At 50.7% G+C, this 17,302-nt stretch overlaps 3 protein-coding genes across 3 annotated transcripts; all 3 read left to right on the forward strand.

The window, feature by feature from the left end:
- The first annotated feature begins 325 nt into the window (after positions 1-325).
- LOC121363596 (protocadherin gamma-B5-like) lies at positions 326-2,903 on the forward strand. The gene has a single exon (XM_041486035.1). It carries the CDS (start codon positions 396-398, stop codon positions 2,901-2,903), a length of 2,508 nt encoding a protein of 835 aa, XP_041341969.1. The 5' UTR covers positions 326-395.
- A 2,042-nt stretch (positions 2,904-4,945) lies between these two features.
- On the forward strand, positions 4,946-6,252 carry LOC121363594 (protocadherin gamma-A10-like). Its single transcript, XM_041486033.1, has one exon. The coding sequence runs from the start codon at positions 4,951-4,953 to the stop codon at positions 6,250-6,252; it is 1,302 nt and encodes a 433-aa protein (XP_041341967.1). The 5' UTR covers positions 4,946-4,950.
- Positions 6,253-12,963: 6,711 nt separating this feature from the next.
- On the forward strand, positions 12,964-17,296 carry LOC121363595 (protocadherin gamma-B1-like; the record flags this gene model as incomplete). Its single annotated transcript, XM_041486034.1, has 3 exons — positions 12,964-14,332; positions 16,045-16,185; positions 16,270-17,296. Coding segments are annotated over exons 1-3 (2,268 nt in total), but the record flags the coding sequence as incomplete, so codon positions are not given.
- Between the last annotated feature and the right edge of the window lie 6 nt (positions 17,297-17,302).

The raw sequence follows: 17,302 nt of genomic DNA on the forward strand, positions 1-17,302 counted from the left end.
GAAAGGAAAATTCAAGACAAGTGTGAAAAAGCTTTTGAAGTCTTCCCTATATTATCGGTTATTGCTGGTGTTAATCGCCCGTGACTTTTATATTAAGAGTGGCTGAATTTCATTCTTTACTCCCCTGCCATGAATATTTGCTTCCGACTGTTCACTGTGACTCAAAAGAATGCCCTGAAAGCACCCGACAGCACATCTCAGATAGAAGCGCCTCGGAGTGGAATTCAGCAGGAGCTGCGGCGCTGTGTTTGCAGTCGGGAGAGACCCCGGGGCCGGTGCAGCCGCTGAGCCCCGCCCAAAGCCGGGCCCCCTTGAGTTGTCGCCGGCGAGAGCGGCTGGAAGGGAGGCAGGGCAGCGGCAGGAGGCAGGAGCGCGGCGAGCGCTGCGGGCAGAGAATGGCGGTGAGGCGGCGGCAGAGGCGCGGGCCGGGCGGCGGGCGAGCGCTGCTGGCCGCGGTGCTGCTGTGCGTGTGGGGCCGGGCGGCGGCCGAGCGGCTCCGCTACGCCATCCCCGAGGAGCTGGGCAGAGGCTCGCTCGTGGGGCCGCTGGCGCGGGACCTGGGGCTCAGAGCGGACGAGCTGCCGGCGCGCAAGCTGCGGCTGAGCGAGGAGAAGCAATACTTCACGGTGAACGAGGAGAACGGGAACCTGTACGTGAATGAGAGGCTGGACCGGGAGGAGATGTGCGGCGAGTCGGCGACCTGCTCGGTCAGCTTCGAGGCGCTGGTGCACAACCCGCTGAATATTTTCCACGTCGAGGTGGTTATCGAGGATGTGAATGACAACGCCCCAACCTTCAGGAAGGCTACTCTGGACCTCGAGATCAGTGAATGGATTCCTCCTGGGACTGCTTTTCCACTTGAGGGGGCTCATGACGCAGACGTGGGAAGCAATTCGCTGCTGACTTACGAGCTCACCAGCAACCCGTCCTTCTCTCTCGCCATGAAGGACAGCCCGGACGGAAGCAAGCCGGAAATAATTCTGGAGAGAGCCTTGGACCGAGAGAAGCAGAGCTTCTTTGAGTTGGTTCTGACAGCAGTTGATGCCGGGGACCCTGTGAGGTCCGGGACTGTCCAGATTCGGGTCAACGTGATGGACGCCAATGACAACAGACCCATATTCGAACAGGACCGGTACCGTGTGAGTCTGCGAGAGGACGCACCACCGGGTTCGGCAGTAGTGAACCTGTCAGCCTCAGACGCCGATGCCAGCATCAACGCCCGCATCACCTACAGCTTCGGGGAAATGACAATCAAGGCACTTCAGAAGTTCGTGATAGATGCAGAAAGTGGGTCTATCACGCTGCAGGAGTCTTTGGACTTTGAGGAGACGAGCGTGTATAACCTAGCTGTGGAGGCGAAGGACGGAGGGGGTTTGGCAGCACACTGCAAGGTGGAGGTGGAGGTCCTGGATGTGAATGACAACTCGCCCGAGATCACGATTCTGTTGCTGTCAAGCCCAGTGCCTGAGGACGCGCCGGTGGGCACTGTGGTGGCCCTGCTAAAAGTGCGGGACCGAGACTCCGGCGAGAACGGTCAGGTGTCGTGCGAGCTGTCGGGAGAGGCGCCGCTGTCGATCGTGGCGTCGTCGGGCGGCTCGTACAAGGTGGTGACGGCGAGCGCGCTGGACCGCGAGCAGGCGTCCGAGCACCGCGTGACGGTGGTGGCCCGGGACCGGGGCAGGCCGGCGCTGTGGAGCAGCACGGAGCTGGTGCTGGAGGTGTCGGACGTGAACGACAACGCGCCGGTGTTCGAGGAGGCGGCGTACAGCGCGTACGTGGCGGAGAACAACGCGGCGGGCGCGCTGGTGCTGCGCGTGCAGGCGCGGGACGCGGACGCGGGCGCCAACGGGCGCGTGAGCTACTGGCTGGCGGGCGGCAGCGCGGGCGCGGCGGGCGCGGCGCCGCTCGTGTCGGTGGAGGCGCGGAGCGGCGCGCTGTACGCGCAGCGCTCCCTGGACTACGAGCAGTGCCGCGAGTTCACGGTGGCCGTGCGGGCGCAGGACGGCGGCTCGCCGGCGCGCAGCTCCACGGCCACGGTGCGCGTCTTCGTGCTGGACCGCAACGACAACGCGCCCCGGGTGCTGTGGCCGGCAGCGGCGGGAGGCGGAGCCGCTGCGGCGCCGGGAGAGGCTCCGGGAGCGGCGGCGACTCCTTTCGAGGTGGTTCCGCGTTCGGCCGAGGCCGGGTACCTGGTGGCCAAGGTGGTGGCGGTGGACGCGGACGCGGGGCGCAACGCGTGGCTGTCCTACGAGCTGGTGCCGGCGTCGGAGCCGGCGCTGTTCCGCGTGGGGCTGCACAGCGGCGAGGTGCGCACGGCGCGCGCCGTGTCCGAGCGGGACGCGGCCAAGCAGCGCGTGGTGGCCGTGGTGAAGGACCACGGGCAGCCGGCGCTCTCGGCCACGGCCACGCTGCACGTGGTGCTGGCCGAGAGCTTGCAGGAGGCGCTGCCGGAGCTGAGCGAGCGGCCGGCGGGCGCCGAGGCGGCGGCGGCGGCCGAGCTGCAGTTCTACCTGGTGCTGGCGCTGGCGCTGCTGTCGGCGCTCTTGGTGCTGAGCGTGGCGCTGGCCGTGCTGGCGCGGCTGCGCCGGGCCGGGCCGCCCGCCGTGCTGCGCTGCCTGGGCGCGCAGCGCTTCTCGCTGGCCGGCGCCGCCTTCCCGGCCGACTTCTGCGAGGGCACCTTGCCCTACTCCTACAACCTGTGCGTGGCGGCGCCGGCCCGCGCCGTGCCCGAGGCCGCTTGGCCGCCGCCGCCGGTGCCCATCCTGTCGGCGGAGGAGCTGTTGGGTGGGGAGCCCTTGGAGAAGCCGAGCCCGAACGGCAGCGACGTCGTCGCGGGAGAGCCGCCCGCCAATCCCGGTGCACCGCAGGTCTGTAAATCTGCATGTTGCCGTTGTTGTCCTTGAGGCAATTCGAAGCGTTGTCTTTTTTTCCTCTTATTTCCCCCGCATTATATGAGCGAAGTTTGCTGCTATGTCTCTGCGTGACGGGATGATGAAGCTAGGCCACTGCTCCCTTGAAGAATAAGCATTTAGTGGTGGCAGTTATTGGTTTTTCGATTGTATCTGTTTCATATTTTAGTGGGAGTTGTTGTCTAGAACTTTCATGTTGCATTGAATTTGTATTAGTAGTAACGGTAAAGGAGAATCCTTACTAATGTGCCGAATCTGTATGACGGATTTGGGAAAAATTGGTACTTGATGCTGGGGCTTTTCTTTCCTAATCGATTTTTTTTTTTCTATATAATGCACTCAGGGATGCTGATGGATGGCAGGATACAAACCGTTTTGCTAATTCTTCCTTTTCATTTTTGTGTTCTTAAAGGCAATCTGAGAGTGGGATTCGATGAATGGAAGTGTCAGGCAATCCACCAGTGGTGAAAGACGAGAATGTCGCTAATTCAGTGGGAATTCTGCTATGGAAATGACAGGAGTGGGAATAGTCGCAGGAGCATTTAGCTGTTGTTAACAGTGTTTTTCCATAGTGTGTGGTACTTCAATCTTTTTTTACATTCCTGATCTTTCTTTCATTCGCAAGTGAAAGTGTAGAAAATGTCAAGGAAAAAAAAATAGAGCTAGTTTTTTTTTTTTCCTCTGCTTTTTACAGAAAGAGAGGATACTTTGTACCTTATTTAAATTGTCCTCCGTTTATTCTCAATAGTTCTTACATGGGTTTTTACAAGGATAGACCAGTGCGATCGGGAACGCTTCTATCAAATGTCAAAGGGATCTGCCAAAATAACTATTTAAGTACTTGAATCAAGTCCATTTGTATAATTATCCATGGTTTCAAGTGTTTAAGGCATCCAGCTCGTCTCCTACTATTCTACAGTATTTTGTTGAAAATATGGCTTGCCAAAGTGAATAACAAAGGACTAACACTTTACTAACAAGCTCCAGTTCCTTGCATCTTGAGTTCAGAGAAAATGAAAGCACTTTCTTGTTGCTACAGAACGACTTATTAAATGTAAGTGTGGATTAATTTAGATTATTCTGGCAAGGTTCACTGGAGATATTTCCGGATCCCGTGTTAGTTGTAGTACAGTCAGCGAAAAGTTCTCCTGGGACCTACAGTCTGAAATCGGGGAGTGGGAGATAATGATCTTTGAGTGTCCAGGGGTTCTCCTCTTGTCCTCTGCTCCCATTAATGTCTTATAGGCAGACATCCTGGCAGGTGCCTGAGCAATCAAACTTCATGGCAGTTGTAAGGGGATGTGTTAGACCCCACCCTCTTCCGACTTTAAACGCCTCTTCTTAGTCACTCATAGTGTAGTAGTTAATTTAGACTGTCTCCTGTAGGAAGGAAAGTTCCTGCCATCAGATTAATAAGCTTGATATCTCCGCTACTCCTGCGGGCAGAGTTGTGTGTTTGATCATAGCGCTGTGTATTTGTGAGCCTCATTTGTTTTGCTGTTGTCCTACCAGTCACACAAGAAGCACGGCTTCAACTCGTTTTCAGACTAATAAGATAAAAGAAGATATTTGCTTTACCTATATCGCCGATAGCATATTATATTTTCTTGTGAGTTTAAAGGGTCCCGCTCACGAGAGACCTCTGCTTTCCTCACGGTCGTGATGTGTTAGAGCATAAAAGAGGAGATCGGCTAGACAAAAGCAGGAGGTGTGTGCAGCGAATGTCTCCTTGCCGCCCGTGGGAAGGAGCATCTGCCCGCTGCTCGGCAGCGCTCGGTGCCTGCAGTGCCGGGCGGAGGCTGCGGGCGCCGCTGTTGACCGAGAGGAGCGGGAGGAAACTCGGAGCGCTGCAGCCCCGCCCGCTGCCGACCCGCTCGATCGCTCGCTCCCTATGAGGCTCGGCTACCGGTCTCCGATCGTCCCCGTGGTGTGGATCGGTGCTGCGGAAGAAGGGAGTGGAAAGCAGAGCGGTAGAGAGATCAGCGGAGTGACCGGCGACAGCAGCGACAGTGTTTGCGGTGCCGGCGGAGCCGCGGCGGAGATGTGCGCGGCGGGGAGGCGCTGGGGCCGGCGGCAGCGAGCTCTGCTCTGCGCCGTCCTGCTGGCGGCGTGGCAGGCGGCGTGGGGGCAGCTGCGCTACTCGGTGCCCGAGGAGATGCCCAAGGGCTCCTTCGTGGGCGACGTGACCAAGGACCTGGGGCTGCACCTGCCGGAGATCAGCGACCGCGGCGTCCACATCACAGAAAGAGGTAGGACACAATACTTTTCTCTGCACGGAAAGACGGGACATTTAGTAACAGCTGCGAGGATCGACAGAGAGCAGCTGTGCCGGCTGGTGGAGAAATGCGTGCTGCGCTGTGAGCTGATAGTGGAGGGACAGATGCAGGTTTACGGAATCGAAGTAGAAATCACGGACATTAACGACAATGCTCCGAGCTTCAGAGAGGCAGAAACAGAGCTGAGAATTAGCGAGATTATAGCCTCGGGGGCGAGATTTCCACTTCCCAGGGCACATGACCCCGATACGGGCCGTAATTCGCTGCAGAGCTACGAGCTGAGCGGCGACGAGCACTTCTCGCTGGCCGTGCAGGCGGGCCCCGGCGGCGATCAGCGTCCCGAGCTGGTGCTGGCCAAGGCGCTGGACCGGGAGGAGGCGGCGTTTCACGAGCTGGTGCTGAGGGCGAGCGACGGCGGCGATCCGGCACGGACGGGCACGGCTCGGATCCGCGTGACGGTGCTGGACGCGAACGACAACGCGCCCGTGTTCAGCCAGGCGGAGTACACGGTGCGTGTGCCCGAGGACGTGCCCGTGGGCTCTGTCCTCGTCACCGTCACGGCCACCGACGATGACGACGGCTTATACGGGCAAGTGAAGTATTCTATGAAGAAAGTGACAGACATGGAATCAGATATTTTCCATATGGATACTGAAACCGGAGCGCTCAAACTGTCGATGATCCTCGATTTTGAGGAAGACGATTTGTATCAACTGGAGGTGCAGGCACATGACAGTGGAGCTCTTTTCGACACTGCAAAAGTCACAATCACAGTGACAGATGTGAACGACAATGTCCCCGAACTGACAGTATCATCAAAGCTGAAGGACATACCGGAGGACACCCAGCCAGGATCTGTTGTGGCCCTACTGCAAGTGCGGGACCGGGACTCGGGGACGAACGGCGAGGTGCACTGCTCGATAGACAAAGACGTTCCGTTCCGGCTGGAGAAGTCCTATGAAGACTACTACCGTGTGGTGACAGCGAGAGAGCTGGACCGGGAGCAGGTGTCGGAGTACAACGTGACGGTGGCGCTCTCCCCCTTGACCCAGCCGCTGCACCGGTAAGTTACTTTGAACCATACTGTGTTCTAAGTGGAGAAGAGGTGGACCCTGTTTCACTCCCCAGGCTTACACGTAGCGGCTGGCTTGGGGCAGGAGCAGTGTCATTTACTAAAATATAGATATTGATCTAATACCGATACCCAGCTGTGACAGACAAACACTCTCTAACACTTTAAAGTTAGAAAGTGTATGTTTATTGCGGCGCCGGGCAGCGTGTGGGATAGCTCCCAAATGCACACCGCCATTTCACAGGTGATTTACAGAGTTCTTTTATCTATGCAAGTGTTGAATACCCAAAATACAAATACATATTCATAATTTTGGTATATCTCATTCCCCACTTCGTATGCGAATTAGTTCAAAATCTATTAAGCATGTGTAGTTTGTTCCTTGAAATAGGTCGGTGGTCCCTTTCATTGGGAGAGGTCCCAAATGATGAAGTAACTGTAGTCTTCCTCGTTGTGACCGTTCTAACTTTTCAATGCAAATATGACATATGAACCCTTGGCAGAACTCCCATTCTTTGTCTTCAATTGCTTTGAAAGCAAAGGAGGCTCACAATTGTCTTATGTTCCTAAAAGCTATTTTTCAGTTTCTATATTCTTCATTATAAACCCAGCTAACCAAACATTGTGTTGACAAGCAATCACTTATTAGTTAACTACTAACTCTTATCTTCAGCAAGGCCTACCTATTTATTTTAATTAACTCCGATAAAGCTTACCTATAACTAAAATTTTAGCTCTTCTAAAATTTCTAAATTCCTTAAAGTTTACGTTTCAAGTGAGTGTGTTGCCGACTGGAGGTTCATATCTGGTGTTTCTTGTTCATTGCTGTGTTTCATGCTGGTTACCTCCGTGGTCTGTCCTGGAGTACAGATTCCCCTTTGCCTTTGCAATCCTGATCTTTCTTCTTTGAAGTGCATGTGGCCAATCTGCTTGCGTATTATGAGGGTAAAAAAAAAGTGCAGGTTTTGAAGGAATTTTCCATCTGTATTATCAGGCAATGTGAGTCTCTACTTTACTGAGGCCAGCAAGTACTGAGAGCATTAGGTTTGTCTTTGTATTTGTTTGCAGCTTGATGGGATGTATTTAACTAACAGGTTAATGATAAAGTTGGAAAATGTCACAATGTCAGCTTTAGGAGGAGGAAAAGAATTGTTAGTTCCCCACTCAATGCCTGTGCTATATCCTTGAAGAGTTTGAGGTGATTACTAGATTTCTGTGGGTGCTAGTCTCCTGCGCTGTTTCTTGGGAGATTCCAACTGTAGACCGTGATATATGATAGGATCTGGTCCGATCTGTTGACGTTGTTGCCAAGTTACCCTCGTGCTGAAGGTATCTTTGAGCTGATCCTTTTTTTCTCTTGGTTTTTATCAGATCTGTACATCTCTTGTGAACTTGAGAACATTTTATGTTTCTTTGAGTAGTGTTAAAGAGGAGAAATGTCTTTCATGTGTTAATGCTTTGACCTTCATTCTTACATAAGGAGAAGATGTGCACACAACTTTTTTCAGAGATGTCTGTTTGCAAAGGCACTTTTGGTGTTGTGTGGTTCTTGGGCAGGGTGAAATGTGGACAAGTGGGTTCATCAGTTTGCATTCCTATTGCATGTTCTTCCCAGTGACTGATAGCTGAATTCTGCCTTGACCGTGATCATGAGGTATAGGTGGACCTGTTTTGTATCCTGATAATGTGTCTGTTCTGATGTTAGCAGAATCAGTGCTCTTGCTTGTTGCACATTCATGGTGAGCATTCAGTGCAAGATCAGTCAGGGAGTGGCCTAAAGCAGGAAGAGACAGCTGGATGTTCCACCTGGCTGGGTGTCTCTTCATGTCGTGGTGATTGCCAAGGCCTTGCCACTTACACCAGGTGCCCTTTTCCTGCATCCAGAAAGGGGAACTCAGTCCTCTGATGAATTTATCTGCAAACAATACCCAGGGAAGTAAAAATTTCCTTCAGAAATTCTGTGTGTAAGGACTGCCACATGAAGCATCATTTTTCCAGCTATTATGTACTTCTGTGTCTGGATGTAGAATTTCATCATGGTTGAATTATTCTTTTCTCAGCCTTGGCCAACCTTCAGATGTTATTAATGACTCTTTTTTTTTTTTTTTTTAATGAGTAACTGTTGGTGTTATGTATTGTGTGAGTAAAGGCTGTGAATGCAGAACAAGGAGGACAGAGGCTGGCATCATACCAAGGAAAAAGGTGAATCAATGCAGTTTTACCTGAGCAATGGTTTGAAACTGTGCATAGTACCAAGGCCTGTGCCATCTTTTCTGCAGTCCTGGTTTCTCTGTTTCTAAAGGCAATGGTAGTTCTCTGATCATAGAGCATTTGTCCAGTAACTCTGCATTTAGAGAAATGATGCATGGGTATGTGCTGTGAATGAGGGATTTTTATTGCTTAGAGAATCACCATCAGAGATGTCAAAAGTGGTTTAAATAGGATTTTGCAGAATGCTTGGAAAGAAAAGGATGAGAGGGTATTTCTGCTAGAAATTCACTTTTCATTTGAAGTATTTGCAACAAACTTACTAATTTAATTCTCTCCTATGTCTGATAGGGCTCTTCCTGAGAATGCTGGTCCTAGGATGTAGACATAAACTATGCATTAATTTTTGCAGAGTCACGTGTCTTCTGAAATGCCCATGTGCTGATAAAGAATGATGATGTCTTTGAGTGGACTTTGAAGACTGAGATTTTAACTGAGCCACGTGTGGCTTCTACCCACTAGATCATTTTATATTCTGATGCATGCATCTGTGTTATGATCCTCGATCTCCATAGCAGAAGTTCTGTGGGAAACATGTCTTTCAAAGATGTCTGTCTTCAAAGGTAGCTCCTCTCCTGCATGATATTTGAGCTTGCCAAAGCATTCTGTCTGCACAGAGACAGGACAGGTTTGCTTGGCTGTGGTTTAAAAGGCTTAAAAGGGTGGTGGGAACATTCAGTTTCCCCTATTTACTGTATTAATCCCATTGTTGAACTCCTCTGCATTTTCTATTCTTCTTTTCCAAAGAAATTACTTGTGCCTCTTGACACTAGACACTCCTCCCTGTGTACCTGCTACATTTGACACAGCCTGAAATATTAAGCTATGATTTCTTCACTTCTGTGCTCTTGTCATTCCTTCCTTGCTGCTTCTCATGTTGTAAATGTGGGTCTCAGTTTGGCTGACAGACCTGGAATAGGAGATCTGTTGAAATTAACAGGTTACGGGAGCAGTTTCTATTCACACCTGCCAAGACAAAGACTTTGATATACTTCAGGTTTCATAAAATACTGCTGGACTTCAACGTCCATTTCTTTTTCACTTGTAGGTGACATAAGATAACAATAATCCAAGTAGTTGGATTTGTCCATGGTGCAACTGAATACTGTGAATGCAGAGCAAGAGGCTGAATTCCTACTAGGAAATTAAGTGATTTGATGTGGTTTTGACTGAGGACTTGTTTGATTTCATGGTGTGCCATTTTTGTCTGTGATCCTGGTTTCCCTGTTTTGAAAGGCAATGGCAGGCCTGGTAACAGAGCATTTGTCCAATAGCTCTGCATTTTAGCAGGTTGATGCCTGGTTAGATGTCATTAATGAATGACTTGGATTGTCTAAAGAATCTCTGTCAGAAGTATTATCAAAAGTGTCTTAATGTGATGTTGTGGAAATATGTTTTTAACCAAGTTTGATGCATGTCCAGCTTCACTTTTAGGAGGCCTCAAATTAGACCCATCCAAAGAGCTCTTCTTGGTAAAAGATCTCCCTGCCTCAAGGAGCAAGCATGAGAGGTATCCCCTGTAGTGGGAGGTCATCACCACACAGCCATGCTGCCTAGCAGGGAGATTCCAGAAAATAAATATGGCAGCTCCCAGTGGCTTTCTGGGATAAATTATTTGGCTCGGAGTGAAATTGCATAAACCAGGAAAGGGCTGAATGAGACTCCTTGTAACCACAACTTTCTTTGATAGAGGAGCCTGGGAAAAGACCCTTGCACATCACTCTGCTCCTTGGAGGAATTATTCCCCAGCTTTGGCAAGTTTCTAATTCCTATCTGAAACCTCTTTATCTAAATTATATCTCCCTGGAATGTTGCAATGGAGAGTTTCTTCAAGGTTGTACCAACACTTCCTTCTAGGCATTTTTTCCCTGCATGGTCATGCTTCTGTTTCCCTGGATTTGGACACTGCTTTTGCATTAGAAGCTATGAGTGGAGTTTTTTTCAGGAAATACTTACTTTGGTCACCTAAGACAAAATTCTATGTGTGAGGATGAAGAAACAGTGTAAAAGAGATCCTGTTCAACTTTCTCACAAAACTTGGCTTGACCAAGAGGCCCATGATAAAGCTTTAAATTCAGGGTTTCTTACTATGTGTTCCAGACTAAGACCTCAGGGTATCACTTGCAGCTGGAGACTTCAGTGACTTCCAGGTACTCTCAGACATGAATTTCTGTAGCCAAAGTTAAAACTGAGTCATCCTCCTGGTGAGTTTCTCTGAAAACACACTTAATACATGCTTGCTCATACAATTGTTTTTTCTTTCCCCTCTCCATATGTATGTTTAATTACAAGTAGTGGCAAAGCTTCATTTGCCAAGGCCTTCTTCTTTAGTGTCTGTTTAGTCACGTTGTAGCTGGTGAGGAAGGCAGGAGATGTGAGTGGCAGTCCCTTGAGTTCTAGTTCTGAGTGAACAGAGGTAAACATGCCCTTAGAGTAAGTCATAATTTTGTGGAAGAGTGTGTGTGATAAAAGAGGGGAAGAGATTCCCCTAAGTGAATGGTTTGATGACTACATCACTGTTGGATGACCACCTCTCTTTTAGTTTGTCCATTTATCATTCCTGTGCTTTCTAATAATTATATTTTTTCTGAGAATGGGGGTGATCAAACAGCTGTATCTCCTTTATGTGCGTGATCATGATGCATTATCTCTCACACGGTATTTTTTTTAATGATGAGGTCATAAACAAATCTGAAATCCAGAAAGGGTTTTAAAGAAATGAGAATGATGGCATATGGGTGGAATAATTTATAAATGGGTAGAATGGTTTATAATTCCTGTGGAAGCACTGGTGCCTTTCCAAAACCAGAACCCACTACTATATAGTCCAAAGTAAGACTTCAGAGTCTCACTCGCTCATTCAGACACTGGTGACTTTCAGGGGCCTTGTAAAACATTTTTCTAAGGCAGAGATATGAGAATGCAATGAGAATGCACCTGTGTATTCCAGGAGTCCCCTATCTCCCATTTTGGTTTTTTGGGTTTTTTTTTGTTTTGGTTTTTTTTTTTTTTTTTTTTTTTTTGGGGTTTTTTTTGGTTTGGTTTGGTTTGTGTTTTTTTTGTTTGTTTGGTTGGTTTTTTTTTTGTGGGTGTGGGTTTGGTTTTTTTTGGTTTGTTTTTTTTTTTTTTTTTTTTTTTTTTTTTTTTTGGGGTTGTTTTTTTTTTTTTTTGTTTTGTTTTTGTTTTTGGTGTTTTCTAAATACTCAGAAATGAGGGAGTGATTTGAGCTTCCGCTTTGCAAAAAAGGCCTCGTGAAGAACATGAACAGAGCCTCACCCACTGCTGACTCCAAGTGGGTAACAAGCATAAAAAAGACCAAGGAGCCTTATTCCATAGCAGCAATCACCTCTGGAGCCCTTCTGCCAAGCTCCAGAGCACAGTAGAGGTTGCAGAGCACAGATGGCCAGTCCCACCAACCTGGAGATTATTCTTATTTCTTGGGGACTGCAGGACTACATTCTCCTCTGATTTTCTACACTGTGCAGACCTGGATTTCTCACAGTAAGAAGCAATCAGCACCATGTGGGGCAGTGGGAGGTTTTGGGTTGGCTTCTTTGAGTTATTAAGTGCCAGGAAGCATTGTTGTTCTGAAAAAAGCAATATCTGGAGCTTGGTAAAGTCACCCAGTACAGTTAAAAGATACCTAGCAACCCTGTGAAATCAGTGTAATCTCTGGGATTCAGTGAGTTTCCAGTTTCTCTGGGCATGAGATTTTAAGAGAGATTTGAGGCAGAGAAACTTAAGATCATACACCCAAGATATCTTCCTCAATAAGGTCATATGGAGTTTTGGATTTGTGTATCAATCATCAGAAACCACTGTAAAATTTTCAGTTGATCATGCTGTTGTTAGATGGACTGACCAGATGATAGGGCCTTTGTCTAGAAGCACTTCAAATCAAAGCAGGGGAAATATTGCAACAATTCTTAGGACAGGCCTTGAAGTTTTAACAGTCCGCCAAGACCACCAAGGGTTTCTCCACATTAAAGCATAGTGGGTGCAGGGATGTGCACATTGCAGAGCCTGCATGGCCTTGTGCTTTACTTTCCTTTGGCAGGTATGTACAGTGACATGGGTCTGAGTGGAGGTCCACTACCTTTAAACTTAACATCTCTCCCTCAGTGTTAATTGTTGTCCAGAATCAGAACCAGACCTGAGCATTTCAGAGTAATGTGAAGTCATTTGTGTGGGCCTCAGTCTCATCTGTGGGCAGAAAGATGAAATATCAGGAAAGATTGAAAAGATATGCAAGCTTGGTATGCAGAGATAGAGAGGGTTTGGAAAAGAGATGCAATTGGATATTGCAAATTCATATTTTGCCAGTCTCTTCTTGCTGCAGCAGCACAGGGATTGTACCCCTAAGTGGGAAGGTGCCGTACACACATTGGAAATGAACATGAATAAGGCGGCTGCAGTGGCGCGGCGGCGCCTCCGGGTGTCGCTGTTGGCCGCCGCCGAGCGGCGCTGGAGCCGCCGCCGCCGCCGCCGCAGCGTCCTGCCCCCGCAGGCTGCTCGCTCGCCCGGCGCCGGCCACAGCGGCAGCGGCACCGCCAACAGCAGCAGCAGCAGCGGCGGCGAGAGGCGGAGAGAGGCGGCGCGCCGAGCTCGCTGCGTTTGAGCGGTCTCTGTTGTCGCCGGCGAGAGCGGCTGGAAGGGAGGCAGGGCAGCGGCAGGAGGCAGGAGCGCGGCGAGCGCTGCGGGCAGAGAATGGCGGTGAGGCGGCGGCAGAGGCGCGGGCCGGGCGGCGGGCGAGCGCTGCTGGCCGCGGTGCTGCTGTGCGTGTGGGGCCGGGCGGCGGCCGAGCGGGTCCGCTACGCCATCCCCGAGGAGCTGGGCAGAGGCTCGCTCGTGGGGCCGCTGGCGCGGGACCTGGGGCTCAGCGCGGACGAGCTGCCGGCGCGCAAGCTGCGGCTGAGCGAGGAGAAGCAATACTTCACGGTGAACGAGGAGAACGGGAACCTGTACGTGAATGAGAGGCTGGACCGGGAGGAGATGTGCGGCGAGTCGGCGACCTGCTCGGTCAGCTTCGAGGCGCTGGTGCACAACCCGCTGAACATTTTCCACATCGATGTGGACATCAAAGACATGAACGACAACTCCCCGACCTTCAGCAAGTCAGCTCTGGAACTCGAGATCGGTGAATGGACGATTACCGGGACACGTTTTCCGCTGGAGATGGCCCATGATCCAGACGTGGGCAGCAATTCGCTGCTGACTTACCAGCTCGCCAGCAACCCGTCCTTCTCTCTCGCCATGAAGGACAGCCTGGACGGAAGCAAACCGGAATTAGTTCTGGAGAGAGCCTTGGACCGAGAGAAGCAGAGCTCCATTGAGCTGGTGCTGACAGCGGTTGATGCCGGGGACCCTGTGAGGTCCGGGACTGTCCAGATTCGGGTCAACGTCACGGACGCCAATGACAACCCACCCATATTCGAGCAGGATCGCTACCGCGTGAGGCTGCGAGAGGACTTGCCACCAGGTTCAGCAGTAATGAACCTGTCAGCCTCAGACGCCGACACCGGCACCAACGCCCGCATCACCTACAGCTTCGGCAAAACGCCGACCAAGGCAATTCAAAAGTTTTTGGTCGATGGAGAGAGTGGGACTGTCACACTGAAGGAGCCTTTGGACTTTGAGGACACGCGAGCGTATAGCTTGGCTGTAGAGGCAAAGGACGGAGGGGGTTTGGTGGCACACTCCGTGGTGGAGGTGGAGGTGCTGGATGTGAATGACAACGCGCCGGAAATCACGATTCTGTCGCTGTCAAGCCCGGTGCCCGAAGACTCGCCAGCTGGCACGGTTGCCGCGCGCTCCTTCTCTTATTGAGGGTCTCCTATTATCGTCATTTTTCCCCTTGTATTCTCTGCCTGGTGTCCATTAGAAGGCCTCATTTGTGTCTCCATGTCGCCGCGGGATGTTTTGATCTTTCCTTGGTATCCGCATCTGTTTCAGCTGAGATACTTTGACTGTAACTCTCTTTTTAACTTGGAGCAGTGTTCCCCTGTTTTCCGCCGTTATATTGTTGCGGGAGGCACACACCTGTCTCCATGAATTAAGGAACTTACCTAAGAAACTGAATTAAGGAAAGGGGTATTCTCCTTCCTTTGAGAGCAGGAGGCTAGCAGTAGCACCCCTTCTTCCTTGGTAACACAGTCAAGTTCAATTGAAGACGTTTTGTCTTCAAAAACTCGTGCTCTATAAATTAAAATGCGTTTGCAGCGCTGGTTCTGTTTGATGGAGTTGGACAGAAAAAAACCCAAAAACCTGTGACAAGGGTTGTAGCTTTTTTTCTCTCCTGATTTTATTCAGAAAGAGTGCATTTATAACTGGTTTATAGCTTTACACATATAAGCTTATTAAGTGTTTGGGGGGGGAGGGGGTTGTCTATTGGACTCAAATAGACACAAATGGACACAAACGTTAGTTTGTGGAATGTTGTGCTCTGCAACCTGAGTGAAAGAATGTCACTCCTTTTGGGGGGGGTAATGCAGTAGTGGCCTGGCTTCCTTTTTGCATCCTGGCTTGTAGTTCCCTGTTTTACTCTCATAATATTTATTTCATACAGAGGTGAAAGTGCAGAAAGGTTTGTTTCAGATGTTTTTCTTTTTCCTTTTGTCTTTACCCTAAGGGTTTGAGATTTATGGAGATGCCGAGTTTTTGGAGAATAGCAGGATTTTACAAGGATTGCTTGTCTTTACAAGGACTGACATCTGAAATAGGAATATCTGATAGTATCAAGGTGATTAGCCAAATGACAGTTCAGGCATGTGAATTGAACTCATTTGTACATTTTTTACACGTCATCCGAGTTTCGAGTGGGGAACTGTAATTTTCTTCTACTGTTCTACAACTCTATCCTTGAAAATGTTGTAACAACCTGATTAAAAAACTATTCCGGTGATACTTTCTTAATACACTTCAAAGCTTTACAAGTTGATTACTGATGAATTATTTTTCCTGTGGCTATAGAATTACTTGATTAGGTATAAATGGGTAAAAAGTAAGGAAACAAAAAAAAAAATTAACAGAGGATAGCGAGATTCAAACATTTGAGTCTTGGTCCCTTCAAGTTGCCCTTTGAGAGTACTAGCTGCATCTTTATTTTTGCCTATAATAATCATATAACAATTAGCTTCCTCACTTCAAGTAGCATGCAATTGTTCTCTTCCTGCTTATATTTATGAACCTGGTAGCTCATTAGGTTATCGGTTTGTGTGGGTGCACATCTAATGTTTTCAATCTCCCGGTTGCCGAAGAGATTTTTCAACAAACAGAGTAAGACTAATGGTAATCTAGAGCTTTTAATTTACATATATTTCCGTTACTAACTTACTAGTACCTCCTGCGGTTGAAGCGCCACCGCTACAGAATGCCTCGACATTCCTCGCGATCATGATCCCCTGAAGGATCAAAGCAGAGATCGACTGGAGAAAATGCAGTGCAGGAGGTCACCGCTGCACGGGAAAATTGTCTCCGCGGCAAATATCTGGTCCTCGCGAGCTGTCCGTGTGCCGGGCAGGACCGCAGCGCTGAGCAGCGCTCGGTGCCTGCAGTGCCGGGCGGAGGCTGCGGGCGCCGCTGTTGACCAAGAGGAGCGGGAGGAAGCTCGGAGCGCTGCAGCCCCGCCCGCTGCGGACCGGCTCGATCACAAGATCGCCGGGTAATTGGCACGACAGAGCGGTCTGCGATCGACTCCGAGGTTCGGAACCGATCTGCAGCCAAGCAGAGGGACTGCTGGTGGCAGAGCCGCCGGGAGCAGCGAGACAGAGAAGGACAGAGAGGCAGATCGGCGGTCGGCGGTGGGAAGCCGTTCGCGGTGTTGCGGTGCCGCGGCGGAGATGTGCGCGGCGGGGAGGCGCTGGGGCCGGCGGCAGCGAGCTCTGCTCTGCGCCATCCTGCTGGCGGCGTGGCAGGCGGCGTGGGGGCAGCTGCGTGTGGATATAAACGACAACGCACCCAGCTTTCAAGAGGCAGATACGGATCTGAGACTGAGCGAGACGACAGCGCCGGGGTCGCGGTTTCCTCTGGCCGAAGCTCATGACCCAGACTCGGGCCGGAATTCCCTGCAGAACTACGAGCTGAGCGGCGACGAGCACTTCTCGCTGGCCGTGCAGGCGGGCCCCGGCGGCGATCAGCGTCCCGAGCTGGTGCTGGCCAAGGCGCTGGACCGGGAGGAGGCGGCGTTTCACGAGCTGGTGCTGAGGGCGAGCGACGGCGGCGATCCGGCACGGACGGGCACGGCTCGGATCCGCGTGACGGTGCTGGACGCGAACGACAACGCGCCCGTGTTCAGCCAGGCGGAGTACACGGTGCGTGTGCCCGAGGACGTGCCCGTGGGCTCCACACTTGTCACCGTCACGGCCACCGACAAGGATGAGGGACTGAACGGGCAAGTGAAATACTCTTTAAAAAAAAAAAAGAGTTCATCGCAGATATTCCACCTGGACTCTGAGACGGGAGCAATCACTCTGGGACGAAGCCTGGACTTTGAGGAAGGCGATACCTACGAGCTGGACCTACAGGCATATGATGGTGGGGCTCTTTATGATACTGCAAAAGTCATGATCACTGTGACAGACATCAACGACAATGCACCCGATATTTCCGTGAGGTCTGCACTAAACGAGATCTCGGAAGACGCCCAGCCGGGAACTGTCGTGGCCCTTTTGCACGTGGAGGACCGTGACTCGGGGAAGAATGGCGAGGTGCGCTGCTCGATAGACAAAGACGTCCCGTTCCGGTTGCAAAGCTCGCAGGACAATTACTACAGCGTGGTG

Source organism: Pyrgilauda ruficollis, unplaced genomic scaffold (assembly GCF_017590135.1).
Source record: "Pyrgilauda ruficollis isolate IOZ18807 unplaced genomic scaffold, ASM1759013v1 scaffold732, whole genome shotgun sequence".
Taxonomy (NCBI): domain Eukaryota; kingdom Metazoa; phylum Chordata; class Aves; order Passeriformes; family Passeridae; genus Pyrgilauda; species Pyrgilauda ruficollis.